This window comes from Loxodonta africana, chromosome 9 (genome assembly GCF_030014295.1).
Source record: "Loxodonta africana isolate mLoxAfr1 chromosome 9, mLoxAfr1.hap2, whole genome shotgun sequence".
Classification (NCBI taxonomy): domain Eukaryota; kingdom Metazoa; phylum Chordata; class Mammalia; order Proboscidea; family Elephantidae; genus Loxodonta; species Loxodonta africana.
This window is the reverse complement of record NC_087350.1, coordinates 16,398,455-16,423,279: the sequence shown is the minus strand read 5'-3', so window position 1 is coordinate 16,423,279 and position 24,825 is coordinate 16,398,455. Positions and strand designations below refer to the sequence as shown.

The 24,825-nt window shown below is 39.5% G+C and overlaps 1 protein-coding gene across 1 annotated transcript in view; it reads left to right on the top strand.

Annotated features, from left to right (window-relative positions):
• ZNF484 (zinc finger protein 484) overlaps nt 1-24,825 on the top strand; it is a 103,743-nt gene that overhangs the window by 4,955 nt on the left and 73,963 nt on the right. Inside the window, exon 2 of the mRNA XM_023540231.2 lies at nt 20,285-20,331. Within this exon, the coding sequence (XP_023395999.1) occupies nt 20,317-20,331 (15 nt within the window). The 5' untranslated portion in view covers nt 20,285-20,316. The remainder of the gene's footprint in view (nt 1-20,284; nt 20,332-24,825) is intronic.

Sequence of the window (24,825 nt, the reverse complement as noted above, 5' to 3'; positions counted from 1 at the left end):
CAGAGGCGTGCCTGCAAGCATGGCTGGGGAGAGGTTATCCTGATGGAAGAACTGTATCCTGTGTGTTCTTGAGCCTGAATTGTAACTGTTACTTCCCCAGTAAACCCCATAATTGTGAGTATGGTCTGTGAGTTCTATGTGGCCACTGCAATGAATTTTCAAACCCAGTAGAGGGTGCTGCGGGAGGGATGGTTGATGTCAGAGAATTAGTAAAGATGGCAGAGAGAGGAGGCATGTCTGACCTCTGCCTCATGGGAATCAGCCTTGGACTGTTGATCTTGATTCTCCTTTCCCCTTGTGAAGTAAGAGGAGGTCAGACATGTTACGGAACCCTAGAAGGTGGGTCCTTGTCCCGTGCAATCAGACTTGCCAATTATCTGGACACCAGTCTTTGAGAAAGAGAAAGTAACTTCATTGTAATGCATAGAGCAAGGAGCCAGGAGGAAGTTCCTCAGGCCGGCTCACCAAGTTATGGGGATGCAGGGCTTACATGTGATTTGGGCAGCAAGGTGGCAGCCGCGTGGGCATCCTGAGGAGGGAAAATTCTAGAAGGTAGCCAGGAAACAGGAGGCGATGTGGCTCTTGTGGGACTCTCGCTACGGAATAGGGTCCGTATGATGATTTTTCCTTCTCATTCATCCCACCTGTTGCTCCGTCTTCTTTTGAAGTCAGTTAGCAGTCACAGTTGGCCCTTCTGAGCATGAACTCTAGCTTGGGCTAGTTTAAGGGCTAATGGAAATTTGCTGGGATTCCTAGGGTCAGGTTACAGATGCAGCCTTTAAGGTGTGTTTGCAGTAATGAACCCCCATATATGTGATAACCAACTTCCACAATTATCAACTCTTGCCCAGACATGCTGTCTGTGGCCTCCCTTCTACCACAGTTTTCCCCTTCTACTGGATCATTTTAAAAGCATTGTGTCATTTCATTCATAAATATTTTAATATGTAAATCTAAAAGATAATACTTTTATAAAAATAGCCATACTACTATACTTACATACAAAAAAAAATTACAATATGTTTTTAATATCATTTTATGTGCTTTGGACTGGTAGGCAGATTTATAGACTTGGTTAGATTCAGTTGCTTTTTTGTTTTTTTTTTTTTTGCAAGACTGTTTGCCAGGTAGTATTGTATCCTTTCATCAGGAAGTTTATAATGTCTGTGTGTTGTAACATAGGGAATTGTCATGAGGGATAAGAATGAGGATCAGGACAAATCTGGTTTCTGTGAAGTGGAGGTCAGACATATCTCCACTTTGCAACTTCTTCGCCATTTCTGACACTAGCCGTTCCTCCCCCACGTCACTCTCTACTTCTCTGCAGGATTCAATAATTTTTTGCAATGGCCACACGGAACTCACAGACCATACTCTCAGTTATGTGGTTTATTAGGGAAATAACAGGATACAACTTGGGATCAGGGTCAAGAAGCACACAGGCAAGGTCTGGAGGGCTCCCCTGAAGTAGAGAGCACATCCCTCCCTTCTTCACTGCAGGCCAGCTTTCTACCAGGACAGCTCTCTCAGCTGCTCTCTGCCATCAGACCTCTCTCTACCCTGTCCGCCTTTCTGCTGTTAATGGTCTGGCTCAGAGCCAGTGTGGCAGTCCCCTCAGCTGTGCAGGCCCCCTGTCAGCTGTGCAACCCCCTGTCAGCTGTACAGGGCCCCTCTCTCAGCTATGCAGGCCCTGTCTCAGCTGTGCAGCGCCCCCCCTCAGCTGTGCAGACCCCCGCCTCAGCTGTGCAGGCCCCCTGTCTCAGCTATGTAGGCCCCTCTCAGCTGTACAGGCCCCCTCTCAGCTGTGCAGGCCCCTCTTGCAGCTGTGCAGGCCCCCTCTCTCAGCTGTGCAGGCCCCCTGTCTCAGCTGTGCAGGCCCCCTCTCTCAGCTGTGCAGGCCCCCTCTCAGCTGTGCAGGCCCCCTCTCTCAGCTGTGCAGGCCCCCTCTCAGCTGTACAGGCCTCCTATCAGCTGTGCAGGCCCCCTCTCATCTGTGCAGGCCCCCTCTCATCTGTGCAGGCCCCCTCTCAGTTGTGCAGACCCCCCTCTCAGCTGTGCAGCTTCCCCCCACCCCTCCCCACACCCCCACCTTAGCTATGCAGGCCCCCTTAGCTGCTGGCTCTACTGCAAGGCCCCTTTCAAGCCTCTCACTGCCAGGTCTGCTTCCTGGCCCCTTCTGGGCCTCTTGTTGTCTTCAGTGTTACTGCCCTTGACCAGTATTACAGCTCTTTTAGTAGGTTCCTCTGGTAGTAACCGTGGGTCTAAATTTCTCTGCTCCAGGCTCTTGTTTGTCTTGTGGTTTCCTCTTCCTCTTCTAAACCCTCTATGGGGTTGGAGGCCTATGTAAGGAAATTGCTTGTCAATTACAAGGCGTGGCCCTCCCAGCAGGACAATGAGTCAACCAACCTCTATGGACCAAAGGTTGTTCAATCCTATTGGGTGGTTTTACATACCACCTTGCCAATTAGTAAACTGACCAATATCTGCAAGATGAGTGAAGTAGACCAATCACAGGGCAGACTCTGGCCCAACCAATCATTTTTGGCAGAATTACAAACTCAGGGCCAGAAAGGCCATGTGTAAGAGAAACCCATTGCACTGCACTCTGGTTGTCTCTCTTTTTGTGATGTGAGCAGCTATCGATGATCATTCCTAGATCCATTATTTCATTAGGGGTGCAAAATGAACATTCCATTTCTACCATTCCTTCATTTATTAGCAGGAATATTTATATAAAGAGAAACTCTTTCATCATATGTTTGGTTATCCTAAAGTACTGCTACATTAGAAAGGTAGCAGAAATGCTTGACTCTTCCCTCTTTTTTTTTTAAACCAGTTCCAAAAATATTGATTTGGTTTGCTAGAATCTTCTAAAGTTCCTAGAAATGTTGTCTATTTTGATCTGGGTGGCAGATGCACAAGTGTGTACATACTGAAAAATGCATCAAGTCGTATACCTAATATCTATGTACTTTATGTAACTTACAGTCCTTAGGTGATGCAACAGTTAAAATGCTTAACTGATAACCAGAAGGTTGGAAGTTCAAGTCCACCTAGAGGCACCTCAGAAGAAGGCCTAGCAATCTACTTCTGAAAAATCAGCCATTGAAACCCCTATGGAACATGATACAACTCTGGCACACACGGGGTCACCGTGAGACAGAGGTGACTCAGTGACAATTTTTTTATACCATAATAAAAAAAAATAATGAAGAAGTAAACAAGAAGTTTTGCTTGTATTAGAAAACTGTATTTCACAGGAATACTTCCGGTATAAAAATTCAAAGTAAAAATAAATTTTAAAAATTAGTCATGAAAAAATACTGGGGTGGGCAAATCTAGGGTAAAGGGGACACAGTGACCAATGTGTGAGCCTTGATCTGAGCAAAACATCAAGAAAAAAGGTGTTTCTGGGATAATTGGGGATATTTGAGTATGACTGAATATTATGAACTGAATATTAGAGTTTTATTATAGAATTACTATTTTGTGAGGCATGATAATGGTCTTTTAGGAGATTTATGCTGATGTATTTAGGCATGAAGTGTCACAATGTCTGCCATTTTTCAAATGGTTCAACAACAACAAAAAAGTATATGAATTTATATGTGACTCTGTGTGACTAGGAGCCCTGGTGGTGCGGTGGTTAAGCGTTTGGCTGCTAACCAAAAGGTCAGCAGTTCGAATCTGCCAGTCGCTCATTGGAAACCCTGTGGGGCAGTTTTGCTCTGTTCTTTAAGGTCTCTGTGAGTCGAAACTGACTCGATGGTACCCAGCAACAACAGCAGCAGCAACATGTGTGACTAAAGCAGCCCTGGTGACTCAGTGGTTCAGCACCTGGCTGCTAACCGCAAGGTCGGTGGTTCAAACCCACCAGCCCACGTGAGAAAGATATGGCAGCCTGCTTCTGTAAAGATGACAGCCTTGGGAACCTGACGGAGCAGTCCTACTCTGTCACATGGGGTGGCCATGAGTTAGAATTGACAGTACCCAACAACAACGTGTGTATGTATAGAGAGATAAATACGGCAAATGCTAAGTTTGAAACTAGGTAGGTGGTATATGTGTTTCTTGTACTAATCATGCAACTTTTCTGTTAGAAAACTGACATAAAAAAATTGGTCTCAGTCAGTAAGTGACTTGGTTTAAGTCTTAAGGTTTGTTATTAACTAGAACTAGATTCACTTACTGCATTGTAGCTAAGACAGAGTTTCCATTAAAATTCCCTTGTGGGAACAGTAAACGAGACAATAGTGAAAAAACTGCAAAGCTCCTTCTTTTTGGTCTTCCCTGTGGATGTTCTCACTACCTGGGATGGCTGATCACAGCAGCTCAGTAAAATCATTAATAGGACAATATATTCTAAAAAAATTTTGTTTACTAGCAAATAAGAATATAAAAATATAAATTACCTAGAATTTTTTCATCATTCAAATATAATATCTGTTAACATGTGAGGATATTTCCTTCTATGTATGTGCGTGAATGCGTTCATGTATGTGTGCATGTGTATGTATACACCCATAGAAACATATAGTTTAATGAAAACAGAATTATCCTGTTGGGTACATCTTTATTTTTACCTGAAATTTTAATATAAATATTTCTCTATAATATTTTAATGCTACGTAACATTATCTTTGGATGTCTATGGATTACTTAAGCAATCCACATTATTATATATTAAGATGTTTCTAGCCTATCTTTGATATTAGCCATGCTGTGATAAAACCCCTACATTTAAATCCTCATGTAATCCGGGATGATTTTTTAAAAATAATTTATTTTTGGGAGAGCAGTTAGGAGTATATAGCTAGGTGTATGTCAATTTTTGTATGAGAAACTGACTTGATTTGTAAACTTTCACCTAAAGCACCATAAAAATTAGAAAAACAAAAAGGAGCGAAGTATTGATACATGCTACAATACAATGGCAGACATCGTGACACTTCATGCCTAAATACATCAGCATAAATCGTCCTAAGTGAAGGTAAGCAGACATACATGGTCATATATTGTATGACACCATTTATATGAAATATCCAGGATAGGTAAATCCATAGAGACAGAAAGCCAATTGGCGGTTACCTGAAGCTGGGAGTACAGAATGGAGAGTGACTGCTTAATGGGTGTGGGCTCTCCTTCGGTGGTAAAGACAATGTTTTATAACTAGATAGTGGGGATGGGTGCAGAGCATTGTGAGTGTGCTAAAGGCCACTAAATTTTACACTTTTATGTTATGTGAATTTTACCTTGATTAAAAAAAGTCTTATGATAAAAATAACATGGTATTAATATGCTAGATGTAAGATCATTATCTTTGCCAGATATTTTCCTGTATCAATTTTATTCTTCAAAATATAATGGAGAAACCAAAGATTCAAAGAAGAAACTGCAGGACTAATAGCCCACCCAAACCACGGCCTCATCTGCCTTGAGACTGGAAGAACTCGATGGTGTCTGGCTATCACTACTGACCATTCTGATCAGGGCCACAAGAGATGATCCCTGAGAGAACATGAGAAAACAGAACAGAACTCAAATTCTTAAGAAGTCCAGACTTACTGGAGTAGTTGAGACTGGGGACTCCCTGAGACTATTACCCTGAGATACTCTTCAAACATTCAATCTAAACTATCCCCTGAAGTCGCCTTTTAGCAAAATAACAGATTGTTATACAAAATAAAGGATATTACCTGTGAGTAGGGTGCCCCATTAAAAAACATTTGAGACTAAAAGGTAAACAATTACTCTAAAGCAAAGATGAGAATATAAGGGTGGGGAAACTAGAGTACTGGAAATGGGACAACCAGAAAGCAATTAAAGAGAATGTTGACAGACTGTGGAAAATGTAACTAATATCTCTGAACAATTTGTGTACAAATTGTCAAATGGGAACCTACTTTGCCGTATAAACATTTACTGAAAGCACAATAAAATTGATTTAAAAAAAAGTTCATTTTTGTTGTTCTTGAGAGTGTACCCAGCAGAACATACACCAATTCGACAGTTTCTACATGTAGAGTTCAGTGGCACTGATTACTTTCTTTGAATTGTGCAGCCGTTCTTACCCTGCTTTTCTGAGTTGTTTCTTCCCCATGAACATAAACTCACTGCTGCCTAAGTTTCCTATCTAATGTTTTGAGTGGCTGTGGTCAGTTTGATCTCATATAGATAGATCTTAAAAGAGCTCAATGCTCATGGCAGACATTGTTTACTAGTTAAACTAAAGTGTTGTTTGGCTTTAAGAAGACTTCAGAGGATGTTTTGATTTAAGGTTAAAGATTATCTCAGGGCGATAGTTTCAGGGGTTCATCCAGCATCCAAGGCTCCAGAAAATCTGGATTCCATGAGAATTTTTTTTAAATGGTATTTTATTGTATTTTTCATGAAAGTTTACAAAGCAGTTTAGTTTCTCATTCAATAATTTCTACAAAGATTGTTTAGTGACATTGGTTACATTCTTCACAATTATATGAATAATCTCATTATTTCTGTTCTGATTGCTACATTTCCATTAATCTAGTTTCCCTGTCCCTTAACCTTCTTATCTTTATTTTAAAGTAATTGTTGACCATTGGGTCTCGCATAGCTGATTTTTTAAAGGAGCACAGTACTCATAGGCAATAGTCTTTATTTTGTGAGCCAGTCTGTTATTTAAAAGGCGATTGCAGGGCTTGTTTTGGTTCAGAGTTTACAGAGCATCTCAGGGCATTAGTCTTGGGAAGCCCTCTAAGAATTTGGGTTTGTATTACACATTTTCTCCCATTCTTTTGGGGTCCATTTTTTGTGGCCGTGATCAGAATGGTTGCTAGTGGTTGTTGGGTACCATCTAGTTCTTGGCCTCAGGGTAGATGAGGCCATAGTTCATGTAGAGTGTTAGTTCTGTATCCTAGTTTCTGTAAAAATGGAGTGGCAGAGAGGCGTCTGAGCTTCTCTGACTTCACGGGGGGGTTGGGGGGAGAAAGAATCAAGATCACCAGCCCAAGGCTGATTCCTGTGAGGTGGAGGTCAGACGTATCTCCTCTCCAACCTTTTTACCAATTCTGACACCAACCATCCCTCCCATACCACTCTCTACTTCTCTGCTGTGTTCATAATTTGTTGCAGTGGCCACACAGAACTCACAGACCGTACTCACAGTTATGGGGTTTATTAGGGAAGTAACAGGTTACAGTTCAGGTTCAGGAACACTCAGGATACAGTTCTTTGATGAGGCAGCCTCTTCTCAGTCATGCCTGCAGGTAGGCCTGTCTCTTTTCCTCGGCCCCTTGGGCCTCTTGGGCTGGCCCAGCTTCTGCCCTGCTTGGGCAAGTGTTACAAAGCTTTTTTGGCTCTACTTGAGGCACCTCACTCTGTCAGTAAGCCTCAGCCCAAAGGTGCTCAGCTCTCTCGTTTGGTGGTCAGTGAGCTTAGGTCTGCTGCCAAGTGCACAGAGGCACCCCACTCTGCCAGCAAGCCTGCTTCCTGGAGGTACTCAGCTTTCTTGCTCTGTGGGTGGGCAAGCCCCATGCCCAGAGGCACTCTGCCCTGCCAGCAAGCCTCCTGCCTGAAGGTGCTCAGCTTTCTCGCTCCGTGGGCCAGGAAACCCACTGCACTGTACTACTGCGTTCTGGTTCTGCTGGCTCTGCCGCAACTGTTTCTCTGTTGCTACTTCTTGCTGCCTGTCACTGTCTCTGGTGTCATAGCTCGCTCTCTGTCTCCTGGGTCTAGGAGGGCTTCAGCACAGGGATCCCGGGTCCAAAGAGTGCACTCCTTGCTCTTATTTCTTGGTGGTAGTGAGGACTCCCCTGACTCAGGGATTGGCTCTCTTTTAAGCCTAGAGGAATGGCAAAACTAATTCCCTTGTTGGGGTTCCATATATCTTATTCGCATGGTCCCACCCCCACAAGGATGCCATGCACCTTATTTGCATTATTAGCAAGCTATCCAGTCCTCTTGGTGGGCCACAAGCACCTCATTTACATTCCCTCACCCAGTCATTTGGTGGGAGTTACAAGACCGTGGCAAGAAAGGCCACATAAATGTGATCCATTGCACTGCAGTTTCCTTCTTTCTTTTTGTCCTGGACCAGTAGAGACCAATAGTTGTATGTTAGATGGCTGCTTGCAAGCTTTAAAGACCCCAGACACTGCTCACCAAACTAGATGTAGAATATAAATTTTATGAACTATATTATGCCGGTTGACCGAGTTGTCCCATGAGACGATGGTCCTAGGCCTTCAAACCCAGAAAGCTAATTTCAGCAAGTGTTTGTTTATATCAAAGAAGTATCCATATCTGCGCCCCCATGTGCTTTATTGTATATAGTAAAACCTGTGAAAGCCAAAACCTGTGTAAGGCAGAAACCTGTCAGATAAGGAAAACTCAAAGTATTTTCCGCTAAAATGAGAGCTAGAAAAGTTGTAAGACTGCACCCTGTCAAAGGTTGAAAACTTTCGAGACCCCAAAAGACAAGACAGCCCCATTGAGTTCCAGCTCTCACAGCTTTCACTGTATATGAATATATATGCATGTACACACTTACATATGCATATACATTTGCATACACCTTTTTTTATATATATACACCTATATATATACACCTATATATATACACATATACATACCCACATATACATATGTGTACACCAATCATGCATACCTGGAATAAATCTCACTTGATCATGATATATACCCTCTCCTCACTTATCAGCATAGATAGGTTCCAAAGACCAGGTTGTTATGTGAAATCAGTGTTACGTGAAAATGAAGGATGACCACATCAGATCACAATGGGGAGGATCACTGCATCATTACATAACTGCCAAATTACATCATTAAATAAGTGCCAAACCACTAAGAGTCATGGCCCAGCCAAGCTGACACATAACCTTAACTACCACAGCCAGTGTTACTCTGGCCTGGCACTTTGCTGTTTGTTACTGCTAGGTGTATGTCGTTAATGTGCAAAATAGTAGATTTTCCACTATTGTAGTAAATGGGAAATGTCAGATAATGAGATAATAAGTGAGGATAAGGTATGTAATTCTTTTTAATATACTGTTGGATTCTTTTTGCTAGTATTTTGTCCTAAATTTTGACATCCATATTCATAAAGGATATTGATCTGTAGTTTTTCTTGTGGTTTCTTTGTCTGGTTTTGGTACCTGGCTTTATAGAAAGAATTAGGGAGTATTTCTTCTTGTCAGTTCTTCTCTAATTGTTTGATAGAATTCCACAGTGAGGCTGTCTGGTCCTGGACCTTTCTTTGTTGGGAGTCTGTTTATTACTGATTCAATATCTTCACTTTTTATGGGTCTGTTGAGGTTTACTACTTCCTTTTGAGTCAGTTTAGGTGGGTTATGTGCTTCTAGTAATTGTCCATTTCATCAAATGTATCAGTTTTGTTGGAGTGTATTTGTTCATTGTATTCAGTTGTGGTTCTTTTTACTTCAATTGGGTGAGTTGTAATGTCTCCACTTTCTTATTTTGGTTATTTCACCTTTGTCTCTTTGTCAAACCAGCAAGTGCTTTGTCAATTTTATGGATCTTTTCAAAGAACCAATTTCTGAATATTTTAATTCTTTCCACTGTTTTTCTGTTCTCTATTTCATTCATCTCTGATCTTTATTATGTTTTTCTTCTAGTAGCTTTAGTTTAGTTTGCTCTTTTTTTAGTTTCTCAAGCTGTAGAGTTAGACTATTTAGTTGAGACCTTCTTTTTTTAATATAGGCATTTATTGCTATAAATTTACCTCTGAAGACTGCCTTTGCCACATCCTGTAAATTTTGGTATGTTGTGTTTTCATTTATCTCCAGGTACTTTTAATTTCACTCTTAATTTCTTCCTTGACCCAATAGTTATTTAATAGTGTGTGGTTTAATTTCCACAAATTTGTATGTTTTCTATTTTTCCTTCTGCTTTTAATTCCTAATATTATTCTTTTGTGGTCAGAAAAGATCCTTTGTATAATTCCAACCTTCTTAAATTTGTTGAGACTTTTTTTGTGGACTGTTATATGGTCTATTCTGGAAAATGATCCATGTGCACAGGAGAAAAATGTGTATTATTCTGATGATGGGTGGAATGCTCTGTATATGGTGCAAATAATGAGCATATTACACATTTTTTTCAACTGTGCCCTCCACCTGTGAAGAATTTTCATAAGCACACTATGCTAATTTTTTTTACAGCAGAGTGTAAAAAAATTAGCATAGCATGCAAAAATACTTTGTGGGGGGGATGGCACAGTTAGGAAAAAATTTTTTTAACACATGCATTATTTGTGTAAAAGCACAGTATGTCCATTAGGTCTGATCGGCTTATGGTATTATTTAATCCGTCTATGTCCTTACTGATCTTCTGTCTAGAATTGAAAGTGGTGTATTGAAGTCCCCAACTATTATTGTAGAATTTTCTGTTACTCCTTTCATATCAGTCAGTATTTGTTTCATGTATTTTGGAGTGCTCATATTAGGTGCATATATGTATTTATAATTGTTTTGTTTTCTTGATCAAATGACCCTTTTATTATTATGTAATATCCTTTATTTTTGTAATTCTGCTTTCAAGTCTATTTTATCTCATATCAGAATGGCTATCTCTGCTCTTTTTAGGTTACCAGTTACATCGAATATTCTTTTCCATCCCTTTCCTTTCAGTGTGTTTGTATCCTTGTGTCTAAGGTGTGTTTCTTGTTGGCAGCATAGGATGGATCATGTTTTCTTTTAATCCATCCTGTCACTCCGTGGTTTTTGAACAGGGAATTTAGACCATTTATGTGGTTTTTTTTTTTTCTTTCTTTTTCAACTGTGCTTCAGGTGGAACTTTACAGAACAAATTAGTTACTCATTCAATAATTTATACACAAATTGTTTTGTGACATTGTTTGCAATCCCTGTGATGTGCCAACACTCTCCCTTTATACACCCCAATTCCCTGTTTCCATCCCTCCATTTTTTTATGTCCCTTCCTGCCTTCTTGTCTTGCTTTTGGGCAAGTGTTGTCCTGTTAGTCTTGTATACATGATTGAACTAAAAAGCATGTTCCTCAGATGTGTTATTATTTGTTTTATAGACCTGTCTAGTCTTTGGCTGAAGGGTGAACTTTGGGGGTGGCTTCAGTTCGGAGTTAAAAGGGTGTCTGGGGGCCATAGTTTCAGGGGTTCTTCCAGTCTCTGGTCTGGTCTACTTTATTGTGTATGTGAATTTGAATTTTGTTCTACATTTTTCTCCTGCTCTGGTGGAACCCTCAGTTGTGATCCCTATCAGAGCAGTTGGTGATGGTAGCTAGGCACCATCTAGTTCTTTTTGGCACAGGCTGGTGGAGGCAGTAGTACTTGTGGTCCATTAGTCCTTTGGACTAATATTTCCCTTGTGTCTTTGGTTTTCTTCATTCTTCCTTGCCCTGGATGAGATGTATCTTAGATGGCTACTTGCAAGCTTTTAAGACCTCAGACACTACTCACCAACATAGGACGTAGAACATTTTCTTTATGAACTTAGTTGTGCCAATTGATGTAGATGACCCCTGCATTCATGGTCCCTACCCTTCCACCCCAGTCACTCAGTTCTTCAGGGTGTTTGAATGTGTCTATGAAGCTTCTATGACTTTGTCTTGGTCAAGTTGTCCTGACTTCCCCTATATTGTGCTCTGTCTTTCTCTTCACAAAAGTTAACAGTTATCTGCTATGTAGTTAATGATTTTCCTCCACACCCATGCCCTCCTTCATAACTATAAAAGATTGTTTCTTTCTGTGTGTAAACCTTTTCTTGAGGTTTTATAATAGTGGTCACATATTGTATTTGTCCTTTTGTCATTGACTTATTTCACTCAGCATAATGCCCTCCAGATTTATCCATGTTGTGAGATACTTGGCTGATTCATCATTGTTCTTTATCATTGTGTAGTATTCCATTGTGTGTATGTACCATAATTTGTTTATCCAGTCATCTGTCGATGGGCACTTAGGTTGTTTCTATCTTTTTTTCCTATTGTGAATAATGCTGCAACGAACATGGATGTGCATATGCCTGTTTGTGTGATGGCTCTTATTTCCTTAGGGTGTATGCCTAGGAATGGGATTGCTGGACCATATGGTATTTCAATTTCCTGCTTTTTAAAGAAGTGCCATATTGTTTTCCATAGTGGCTTTGCATTCCCACCAGCAGTGCATGAGAGTTCCAATCTCCCTGCAGCTTCTCTAATGCTTGTTCTTTTTTTTTTTTTTTTGATTAGTGCTAGTAATGTCGGGGTGAAATGGTATCTCATTGTAAGTTTGATTTACATTTCTTTAATGGCTAATGATCGTGAGCATTTCCTCATGTGTCAGCTGCCTGAATGTCTTCTTTGGTGAAGTGTCTGTTCATATCCTTTTCCTATTTTTTAATTGGACTATTTGTCTTTTTGTTGTTGAGATGTTGCAGTATGTTGCAGATTTTAGAGATTAGACCCTTGTTGGATATGTTGTAAACAAATTTTTTTTCCAGTCTGTAAATTCTCTTTTTTATTCTTTTAAAGAGGCTTTTGATAAGCATAAGTGTTTTTTAGGTGCCCCCAGTTATCTAGTTTATCTTTGGTGCTTGAGCATTGTTAGTTATGGTTTGTACTCTATTTTTGCCATATATTAGGGCCCCTAGCGTTGTTCCTATTTTTTCTTCTATGATCTTTATAGTTTTAGGTTTTATATTTAGATCTTTGATCCATTTTGAAGTAGTTTTTGAATATGGTATGAGGTATGGATGCTGTTTCATTTTTTAACAGATGGACATCCAGTTTTGCCAGCACCATTTGTTAAAGAGATTATCTTTTCCCCACTTAATGGACTTTGGGGCTTTGTCAAAATCAGCCCCTATGTGGATGAATTTACACCTGGGATCCCAATTCTGTTCCGTTGGTCTATGTGTCTGTCACTGTACCAGTGCCAGCCTGTTTGGACTACTGTGGCTGTATAGTAGGTTCTGAGATCAGGTAGTATGAGGCCTCCTGTTTGTTCTTATTTTTCAATAATGCTTTATTTATCCGGGGCCTCTTTCCTTTCCATATTAATTAAGTGATAGTTTTTCTTGTTAAAGAATGCTGTTGTTATTCGGATCAGGATTGCATTATATCTGTAGGTTGCTTGATATATTCTTTTCCATCCTTTGATTTATGTCTTTGTGTCTAAGATATGTCTCTTGTAGACAGCATTTTGATGGTTGTGTTTTTTATCCATTCTGCCACTCTTGTCTCTATGGGTACATTTAAACCATTTAAATTTATTGTGGTTGTTCCTCGGTATGAATTTATTGCTATGATTATGCTTTTTTTTTGCGGTGCCGATGTTTTCCTTATTCCTCTTACTCTCTTGTGTTGAGTTCCTTTTTTTTTTTTTATGGGTTTTCTTTTCTTTCATTATTGTAGATTTTGTGTTTTTCTGCTTTTCTTATTCTGATTGAGTTTGTTAACTTTTATTGTGATTTCCTTGAAATTTACCCTTATCCGCCTAAGTTTGAACCAGTCCTTTATTACTTAATATTGCCTTGACTTCCTTTCCATTTGAAAGTTCTATACTTTGTTTTGACGTTGTTGTCATTTACACATTGACATCTCTGGTTCCCTGTTTTAAGTCGTTTGGCTTTGTTTTATTATTGAGAGTTCTTTGTCTAGGTTGGTATCTAGCTGTTGCTGTCCTGCGTCTTAACCTCTGATGTTTTTGGTTCTCTAACCAGGGGGCTCCCTTCAATATTGTAAGTTTGGTTTGGCTTTTGCCAGTTCTCTTAATTTCTTTTTATCTTGGAAATGTCTTAATTTCACCATCATATTTGAGAGAGAGTTTTGCAGGATATACTGTTCTTGGTTATTATATTATATATTGTTATTATTACATGCAAAAACCTGGAGATGGAACACCAAAAGGGAGGAACATGCTCTGCATTTCTCAAGCTGAAGGAACTGAAGAAAAAATTCAAGCCTCAAGTTGCAGTATTAAAAGATGCTGTGGGGAAAATATTAAACAACTCAGAAAGCATCAAAAGAAGGTGGAAGGAACACACAGAATCACTATTCCAAAAAGAATTGATCACCGTGTAACCATTTCAGGAGGTACCATATGAACAGGAACCAGTGGTACTGAAGGAGGAAGTCCAAGCTGCACTGGAGGCATTGGTGAAAAACAAGGCTTCAGGAACTGATGAAATACCAGTTGAGATGTTTCAAAAATGGATGCAGCGCTTGAAGTACTCACTTGTCTATGCCAAGAAATTTGGAAGATGGCTACCTGGCCAATGGACTGGAAGAGATCCATATTTATGCCTATTCCCAAGAAAGGTGATCCTACTGAATGCAGAAATTATCAAACAATATCATACACAAGTAAAATTTTGCTGAAAATCATTCAAAAGTGGCTGCAGCAGTATATTGATAGGGAACTGCCAGAAATTCAAGCTAGATTCAGAAGAGGATGTGGAACCAGGGATACTGCTGATGTCAGATGGATCCTGGCAGAAAGCAGAGAATACCAGAAAGATGTTTACCTGTGTTTTATTGACTATGCAAAGGCATTTGACTGTGTGGAGATTGGGAAGAATGAGAATTCCAGTACACTTAATTGTGTTCATGAAGAACCTGTACATAGATCAAGAGACAGTCATCTGAACTGAGTGGTATAAAGTCAAGAAAGGTATGCGTCAGGGTTGTATCCGTTCACCATACGTATTCATTTTGTATGCTCAGCAAATAATCTGAGAAACTGGACTGTAGGAAAAAGAATGCAGCATCAAGATTGGAGGAAGACTCATTAACCTGCATTATGCAGATGACACAACCATGCTTGCTGAAAGTGAAGAGGACTTGAAGCACTTAATCATGAAGATCAGAGACTACAGCCTTCAGTATGGATTACACGTCAACATAAGGAAAACAAAAATTCTCACACTGGACCAATAAGCAGCATCATGATAAATGGAGAAAAGATTGACATTGTCAAGGAGTTCATTTTCCTTGGATCCACGGTCAATACCCATGGAAGCAGCAGTTAAGAAATCAAAAGACACATTGCATTGAGCAAATCTGCTACAAAAGACCTCTTAAAAGTGTTGAAAAATAAAGATGTTACCTTGAAGACTAAGGTGCGCCTAATCCAAGCCATGGTGTTTTCAGTCATCTTCTATGCATCTGAAAGCTGGATGATGAATAAGGAAGACTGAAGAATTGATGCCTTTGAATTGTGGTGTTGGAGAAGAATATCAAATATACCATGAACTGCCAAAAGAATGAACAAATCTGTGTTGGAAGAAGAGCAACCAGAATGCTCCTTAGAAGGAAGGATGGCAAAACTGTGTCTTACATACTTTGGACATGTTGTCAGGAGGGATCAGTCCCTGGAGAAGGACATCATACTTGGTAAAGTAGAGGTCAGCAAAATAGAGGAAGACCCTCAATGAGATGGATTGACATGGTGACTTACCAATGGGTTTAAGCATAACAATGATTGTGAGGATGGTGCAGGACCAGGCAGTGTTTCATTCTGTTGTATATAGAATCGCTATGAGTTGGAACTGACTTGATGGCACCTAACAATATTATTCTTGGTTGGCAGTTTTTTTTTTTTTTCTTTCAAGGTTTTATATATGTTATCCCACTGCCTTCTTGCTTGCATAGTTTCTGCCGAGTAATCAGAGCGTAGTCTTATGGTTTCCCTGTTGGAAGTGACTTTGTTTTTCTTGAGCTGCTCTCAGAATTCTTTCTTTGGTTTTGGTTTTGGCAGTGTGATTATGATGTGTCTTGGTGACTTTCTTTTAGAGTCAATCCTATGTGGGGCTGTTGAGCTTCTTAGTCGGTCTGCTGTTCATCTTTCATGGTATTTGGGCAGTTCACTGTCAGCACATCTTCAACAATCTTTTCTGTGTTTTCCATTTTCTCCTCCTGTTCTGGAACTCCGATCAGGAGCAAATGTTTGCTCTTGATTGTGCTCCTCATAATTCTTAAGTGTACTTCATTTTTCTCAATGCTTTTCTCTTATTTTTCCTCAAAGTGGAATCCATGGGTTTGTCTTCAGTCTTGCTGATTGTCTTCAGTTGTTTCAAATTTGTTCCTATAACTCTCCTTTAAGTTGTCCATTTCTGAAATTTTGTTGTTTATCTTTTGGATATCTAGTTGCTGTTTTCGTATGCTTTCTATGTGTTTACTTTGATGTTTTGTTCTTGTATTGTTTTTTTTAATTCTATTTTTTCCTTGTTTTCCTTGATTTTGACTGTGTTTTTATTAGTTTTATCTGCGTTCTTTATCTCTTTCCTTATTTCTTGGAGAGTTCTGGATATTAGTCTTTTGAATTCCATATCGTATAGTTCCACTGCTTTTTCTTCTACCAGAAGGACATGATTCTTTATTTTGGTCATTTGCTGGAGCCATCTTGTCTTTCTTTTTCATATGTTTTGATATTGCCTGCTCTCTCTGAGACATTAAGGTATTATTTTCTTTATTAATTGTACATTCATTTGTTTCATCCTGCATTTTTGTTTGGTTTTGATATGTCAGAGTGGGCTGGCCAGGCATATTTTGCTGCTTGTTCTTCTGTAGGCATGATAGTTGTCACCACCTTGTCCAGGGGGACATGACAGCAAAAGGAAGGGTGAGCCTGTTTTGCTGTACACTGGTTTGGTGAGGTGGTTAAGGGTGGACTGGGTGGGTGCTATCAGTCTCCTGATATAGGTACAGCGGTGTGGGAGCTTTCCCAGCCCCATGCCTGATGGCTGGTGTTGTCAGATGGGGAGCAATGTGGGCTCACTTCCAATCATTTAGCAGCTGCTCAAATGGCAGGAGAGAGGGGGCAGTGCGGGCCTGATGTGGCGGTTGGCCTGAGCAACAAGGGTATTCTATCCATAGCAGCATGTTGGGGGGGGGTGGCTAGTGGGGCAGTGGCATAAGGAGCTAGTTGGGAATGGAGAAAGAAAAGAGAAAGACAAAAAAAGTAGCCAGTGTGTGGGGGCTGGGCAGACCTGGGGGCCAGAGGGAAAGGGGACAGGTGGCATACGAGGCTATGTGGGAGGTTGAAAGAAAAGAAAGTAAAAGAAAAATAAAATAAGTGGTGGTGCGATGGGGGCGGGATTGTCTTGGGATGGCATTGGTGGCCCAGGGCAGCAGGGGTGGAGGTATCATATGGGGCTAGGTCTGAGGGAGAGGAAAAGAAGGGAGATCAAAGAAAAAAATAATAAACCGGCAGTGCTGTGGGGGCTGGGCAGACTCAAAGGCCAGTTGGAAGAGAGTGAATCTGATGTGCAGAGGTAGGTGGGAGGAAGGAAAAAAAGAAAGAGAAACAAAAGCAAAAAAAGAAAAATGGTGGCAAGCAGGAGCCTGCTGGTGAGGGGAGGTGGACCTGGGGTGGTGGCTTGCGGTGCTTCTCTAGCCAAGCGGCACAGCATGGCCCATCAGGAAGGGGTGACAGCAGCATAGGGGTCTAGGTGGGAAGGAGAAGGAAAAGGAAGAAAGGGAAAAAAAAAGAAAGAGAAAAAAAAATGGCATTGAGGGAACCGGCCTGTGGAGGTGGAGCACACCCAGGGCAGCAGTAAGCCGGTGTCTCTGCAGTCAAGCGACTGTGGCCCATTGGGAAGCAGCGGAAGCAGTGTACAGGGCAGAAAGCTGAGACAAGCATGTTTCTCTGCTTGCCAGGTGCTCTGCCTCCTGTTGGGAGCTCCGTGAAGTTGCTTTCTTATATTCTCTGTCCGGGGTTGTTGATGGCTGTTCTCCAGGATGGCAAAGCTGTGCTGCGTTAGCTGGCAGGGGACCTTCACTCTGTAGCACTCCTTGTTCTCTGTTCTCTGTCAGTTTCTTCTTCCATCTGGTGCTTGATCTAGTTCTTTATCCCTTCATTTGAGGCTTTGGGTTCAAGGATTGACATTTGTATCTGTTTTGCTTAGTTTTTTGGGTCTTTGCTACAGAGAGACAGCATGGTGCTTCTCCCTATACTGCCATGTTGGTTCCACCTCAGATTGTATACATTTAAGGTAATTACTGGAAATAAAATACATACATCATTTTGCTGATTGTGTTTTGAGTGTCTTATATCTTCTTTGTCTCATTATTTCCATATTTCTGTTATTTTTTGTGTTTAGCAGCTTTTTTGTGTTGTCTTTTTTATTTTTTCCTTCTTCCCATTTGTGTATTAGTGATTACAATAAGTATTCATTGAACAACTTACAAATCCAGCAGTTTATTTCAGCTTGCTGCCAAAATTTAACATACAAATAAGTAACATGTATTAACGTACTAACTCTTTTCCTGTTTTGCTTCTTCCTCCCCCTTTTCTGTTGTTGTGTCTCTATTTACATCATTATGCAACTTATATCCAGTAGATTTAATTAGTACTTCCTCCTTATGCACTTTATATTGTATTGTTGAACATAGGAATTTGAAATTTTGTTCTGCATTTTCCACATTTTGATCAGGATTTTTCTATATAATTCTTTTTTAATTAATATTGTGTTGGGTTTTCAGTGAAGTTTCACACAGCAGCTTAGTTTTCCATGTAGCAATTTCTACACAAGTTGTTCAGCGACATTGGTTACATTCTTCACAGTGTGTGAACATTTCATTATATCCATTCTGGTTATTTTGTTTCTCCTACGGAATCCTTGATAAAAATGTTGAATAGTGGTAGCTGGGCACTATGCAGTTCTTCTGGACTTATGGAAAAGGAGGCAGTAATTCATGCAGGAAATTAGCCTCATACTCCATTTTCTCCTATTCCTGACTATCCTTCTTCCTCTGTTGCTTCAAGTGCATAGACACCAATTGTACCTTTTCTTGTTTATTCTAATTTTATTTTGTAGTTGTAGAGAATATACAAAGCAAAACATAATACCATTCCAACTGTTTCTACACATACAATTCAGTGACATTGATTATGTTCTTTGAGTTGTACAATCATTTGCACCTTTCTTTTCTGAGATGTGCCTCCCAAATAAACTTATCACACCCTAAGGTTCCTATCTTTGGAGTTGCTGTTGTCACTTTGATCCCATATAGATAATTCTTAAAAGAGCATAATGCTGCTGAGGGAGAGTGCAGTGCCTTCCAACAGGACACTTGGGGGCAAAGTGGGATGGCTCTGGGCACTTATCGGCAGAGCTAAAAGAGCTTTGTAGCACTTGCCTCAGCAGAGCAGAGGCCAGGCCAAGGACTGAGAGCCAAGGCCTGTCCTGAGGCAGCTGAAAGGAACCTGTCCCCAAGGGCCAAGAAGAGCCTTGCGTGGCCCAAAGGAGCTGAGAGAGCTGTCCTGCACTGAAGAAGGGAGACTTTGCCTTCTTTCTTATTTTGATTATTTGCATCTTTTTCTTTCTTTGTCATTCTAGCTAAATATTTGTCAGTTTTGTTGACCTATTCACAGAATCAACTCTGGTTTTGTTGATTCTGTTTATTGTTTCTTTGTTTTCAGTTTTCTGCTCTGATTTTTGTTATTTCCTTTATTGTGGTAGGTTTGGCTTAGTTTGCTCTTCTTTTTCTAGTTCCTCATGTTGTTTTGAGTTAGACTGTTGATTTGAGATCTTTGTTTTTTCCTTTAGGCATTCATTGCTGTAAGATTCCCTCTGAATACTGCCTTTGCACATCCCATAGGTTTTGGTATGTTGTGCTTTCATTTTCATTTGACTGAGAAATTCGCGATTTCTCTTTTGATTCTTCCTTGACACATTGGTAGGTTAATAGTGTGTTGTTTAATTTCCATATGTTTGTGCATTTTCCAGTTGTTTTTTTCTTCTTTTTCTGTCATTGATTTTAGCATCACTCCATTGTGTTCAGAGAAAATACTTCGTGTTATATCAGTCTTTTAAAATTTATCGAGACTGGCTTTGGGACTTAGCTTGTGGGCTGTGCTGGAGAGTGATTCATGTGTACTAGAGTAGAACACACAATGTGCTGTTGTTGGCTGGAGTGTTCTATATATGTCAGTAAATTCAGTTAGTAGTATCATTCAGGTCCTCTATTTCTTTATGTTCTTTCTAGATGCCCTGTCCAATATTGAAAGTCATGTATTGAAATGTGCATCTGTTATTGCAGTGCTATCTATTTCTCCAGTTCTATCAGTGTTTGTTTTATATAGTCAGGTGCTCCGATATTGGGCGTGTATATATTCGTGACTGTTAAATATTCTGGATTAATTTAACCTTTTATGACTATGTAATGTCCTGGGATGATTTTTTTTATGATATAGTCCTAGCAATAAATTTCCAAGTCAGAGGTTCATGAGCACTAAATAATGTATGCATCAGTGTGTGACATTTGCATACTCCCTTTTCTCATATGTCCCCTTGCCCATCTGTTTCCTCAGATCTCTCTGCCTCTTTCTCAGAAGAGCCAGAAATGACCATGTCCCTGGTGAGTTATTATTTGTTCATTTATTTGTTGCTTTCTTTATTTTCCAGTAGATTTTAAAAGGCCTCTAATGAGTTTCCGAGGAGTGCCTGGTGGATTTGAACTGCCGACCCTTTGGTTAGCAGCCGTAGCACTTAACCACTACGCCACCAGGGTTTCCCCAAGTAAGATGGACAAGCATAAATAAATAAAAACTAAGATGGGAATATCAACTCCAAGTCAAGTTTGGAATTTAGATATGTGAGTTATGTGGCCTCACACATTTATGAACTTTCAACTCTAAGATTGTCTCTTACCTATGGAAATTAGATATATGATTTATGCTGTTGACAAGTAACAATTTATTTTAGCTATGGTAAAGATATCCTGGTTCTTGATTTTCTGATTCCGATGTTTGAGATAATTTTTGATAAGTCTTCAGATGATTAGTGACACAACAGTGTACTCAACAATAAACCTCTTATAAGTATATTAACAGGTTTTCTATTATTGCCTGCTCACACCTTTAATTGCATATGAATTCAGGTTCTGAATTAGTAGATCTGGGATGGGATCTGAGAGCCTGCATTTCTCAAAAATTTTTGTGGGATGTCAGTGTTTATCCAAGGACTGACCTCTGAAGAAAGGTTTTGAGGTTTTGTTATGAGCAAGTATTGAATTTTGTCAAATACTCTTTCATAATCGATGTACATGAATGCTCATGTGATTTTTTTTCTTTAACTTGTTGATAATGATAGATTACATTGATTGATATTTGAGTACTGAATAAACTCCATTTGGTGATGATATATGATTCTTTTCGTATATTGTTGAATTGTATTTGCTAATACTTTCTTCAGGATTTTTGCACCATAGTCATGAAGGATATGTGTGTGTGTGTATATATATATGCACACATATGTATGTATACATATATATATATATGTTTTTTGAGGGGGTAGTGTTCTTGGTTTTGGATCAGTAATATTGGCCCCATAAAATGAATTGTAACGTATTGCTTTATCTTGATTATTCTGGAAGGAGTTGTGTATAATTTGCGTTTCATTTTCTATACAGTCTTTGTATAAATTTTTGTATCATGGTAATTCTGGCCTCAGAATAAGCTGGGAAGTTTCCCCTCCTATTTTCTGGAAAAGATTATGTAGAATAGATGTTAATCCTTTAAATGTTTGTTAGAATCTCCAGAAAAATCATCTGGGCTTAGATAATTTTTTATTGGAAATTTCAAAATTACCAATTCAATTTCTTTAATACTTATAAAAAAAAATACTTATAGGACTGTTCAAATGATCTATTTTATAAATAGTTTAATTAATTAAAAACGCAAATTATTTATTTTATTTTGGGATAGTTGTAGTAGTTTGTGCTTTTTGAAGAACTGGTTTGTTTCATATAGGTTGTCAAATTTACTTTTTTTTTACTTTCAGCTTACCTATATCACTGTACACTATTGTCTATCTCATTACCCAATATTTCAACACCTACAACAATAGTAAAAAATCTACTGTTCAACAATTTTTTGTGTTAAGGATGTACGTCTGGCAGTAACAAACGCCAAGGTACAAGGCAAGAGTAACGCTGGCTGTAATGGTTAAGGTTATGTGTCATCTTTGCTGGGCCATGATTCTCAGTGGTTTGGCAGTTATGTAATGATGTACTCATTCTCCATTTTGTGATTTGATGTGGTCATCCTCCATTTTTGAAGAAAACCAATTTTTGCCTAATTACCTGGTCTTTGGTAAGTTTCTTTAGGCAGCATATAGATGGGTCATGTGTTTTTATCTACACTGTCAATTTCTATCTTTCGTTAGTATATTTAAACCATCTACATTTACTGTAATTATTGAGTAGTTAAGGCTAAGCCTGCCATTTTATTTTTTGTGCTATCTTTGGTCTGTTTTTCTTTTTTTTAAGCTGACTTTCTCTGGATTCACCCGTTGCCATCGAGTTGATTCCAATTCATAGTGACCCTATAGGAGCGAGTAGAACTATCCCATGAGATTTCCAAGGCTGTAATCTTTATGTCACATTCTCCTCCTGTGGAACGGTCGGTGGATTCCAACAGCGTATCTTTTGGTTAGCAGCCAAGTGCTTAACCACTGCACTACCAGGTCTCCTTTGTCTGGATTACTTGAACACATTTTGGAATTCCATTTTAATTCACAATCTAGAATTCTGCATTCAAGCAAAGTCCATTTGTTGTTGTTTTCAGATGCCGTCAACTCAGCCCTCAACTCGTGGTGACCTCATGCACAGCGGAATGAAACACTGCCCAGTCCTGCGCCATCCCCATGCTTGGTTTTGGATTGGACCATTGTGATCATAGGGTTTTCACTGGTTTATTTTTGGAAGTAGGTCACGAAGCCTTTATTCCTAGTCCATATTAATCTGTGTGCTCCTCTGAAACCTGATCAGCATCATAGCAACATGCAAGCCTCCACTGACAGAAGGGCAGTAGCAGCTCATGAAGTGTATTGGCTGAGAATTGAACCCAGGTCTCCTGCATGGAAATTAAAAATTCTACCACTGAACCACCACTGTTCCCGAACTCAATTTAGTGAGGGTAAAATAAAGACATTTGCAAACATGCAAGTGCCCCAAAAATTTTACTTCCCATACACACTTCCTGGAGAGCTACTGGAGGATATGCCCTAAAAATGAAAGCAAATTCAAGAAAGTGCCAAAAAACCCCTGAACTCTGTAGGTGTGTATAGTCAAAAGGGCTCTATACTACAGTGGTGCCCTCTTACCTGTCATTTGGCTAGAGAGAGTATACCTCTTTCTCCATTGAGTACAATGTTGGCTGTGGGTTTTTCATAAATGTACTTTATAAAATTGAGAGATTTCCCTTCTGTTTCTATCTTGTTGAGTGTTTTTTACAATGAAAGGGTGTTGAATTTTGTCAAATGCCTTTTCCTTATCGACTGAGATGATGATGGGCCCTTTTCCTAATTCTATTAATATAGCGTATAACATTGATTTTGGCTATGCAAAGGCATTCAGCTGCAGATCATAACAAATTATGGATAACATTGCTAAGAGTGGGCATTTCAGAACACTTAATTGTGCTCATGAGGAACCTATACATAGATTAAGACGCATTCGTTTAAATGGAATGAAGGGATATTGCGTGGTTTAAAATCAGGAAAGATGTGCGTCAGGGTTGTATTCTTTCACCATACTTATTCAGTCTGTATGCAGAGCAAATTATCTGAAAAGCTGGACTATATGAAGAAGAACATGGCATCAGGATTGGTGGAAGACTTATTAACAACCTGTGATACGCAAATGATGCAACTTTGCTTGCTGAAAGCAAGGAGGACTTGAAGCACGTACTATTGAAGACTAAAGACTACAGCCTTCAGTATGGATTACATCTCAACGTAAAAAAACTAAAATTCTCACAAGTGGACCAATAAGCAGCATCATGATAAATGGAGAAGACATTGAAGTTGTCAAGGATTTCATTTTACTTGGATCCACAATCAACACCCATAGAAGCAGGAGTCAAGAAATCAAACGATGTATTGCATTGATCAAATCTGCTGTAAAAGACTTCTTTAAAAAAAAAAAGCGTTAAAAAGCAAAGATGTTATTTTAAAGACTAAGGTGCACCTGACCCAAGCTGTGGTGTTTTCGATTGCCTCAAGCACATGAAAGCTGGGCAATTAATAAGACCAGAGAAGAATTGGCGCCTTTGAATTATGGTGTTGATGGAGAATATTGAATGTACCATGGACTGCCAAAAGAATGACCAAATCTGTCTCGGAAGAAGCACAGCCAGAACGCACCTTAGAAGCAAGAGTGTTCTTTGGACATGTTACTAGGAGGGGCCAGTCCCTGGAGAATGACATCATGCTTGGTAAAATAGAGGGTCCGTGAAAAAAAGGAAGACCATCAAGGAGATGAATTGACACTGGGTGTGCACTGGCTGCAACGATGAGCCTTAAGCATAGCAGTGATGGTGCATAACCAGGCAGCGTTTCCTTCTGTTATACATAGGGTCTGTTTGACTTGGAACTGTCTCAATGGCACCTAACAACAGCAACATTACATTGGTTGATATTCTAATGTTAAACCATCCTTGGGTTTTTGAGGTATATTCCACTTGATCATGATCTATAATCCTTTTAATATGTTTTTGGATTTGGTTTCCTCATATTTTGTTAAGTATTTTTGCATCTATGTTCATTAGGGATATTGGTCCGTAGTTTTCTTGTGCTGTCCTTGTCTGGCTTTGGTATGCTTGTCTCATAGAATGAGCTCAAGAGTGTTGCCTCCTCTTCTATTTAAGTAGAATTGGGGTCTTTTCTTCCATAGATGTTTGATAGAATTTCCTAGTAAAGCCAGCTGGTCAATGACTTTTATTGTTGGGAGGTTTTTAATACTGATTTAATCTCTTCACTTGCAGTGGGTCTGTTGAGATCAGTTCTTTCTTCTTGAGTCAATATAGGGAATTTAGGTGTTTCGAGAATTTTGCCCATTTTGTCTAAGTTA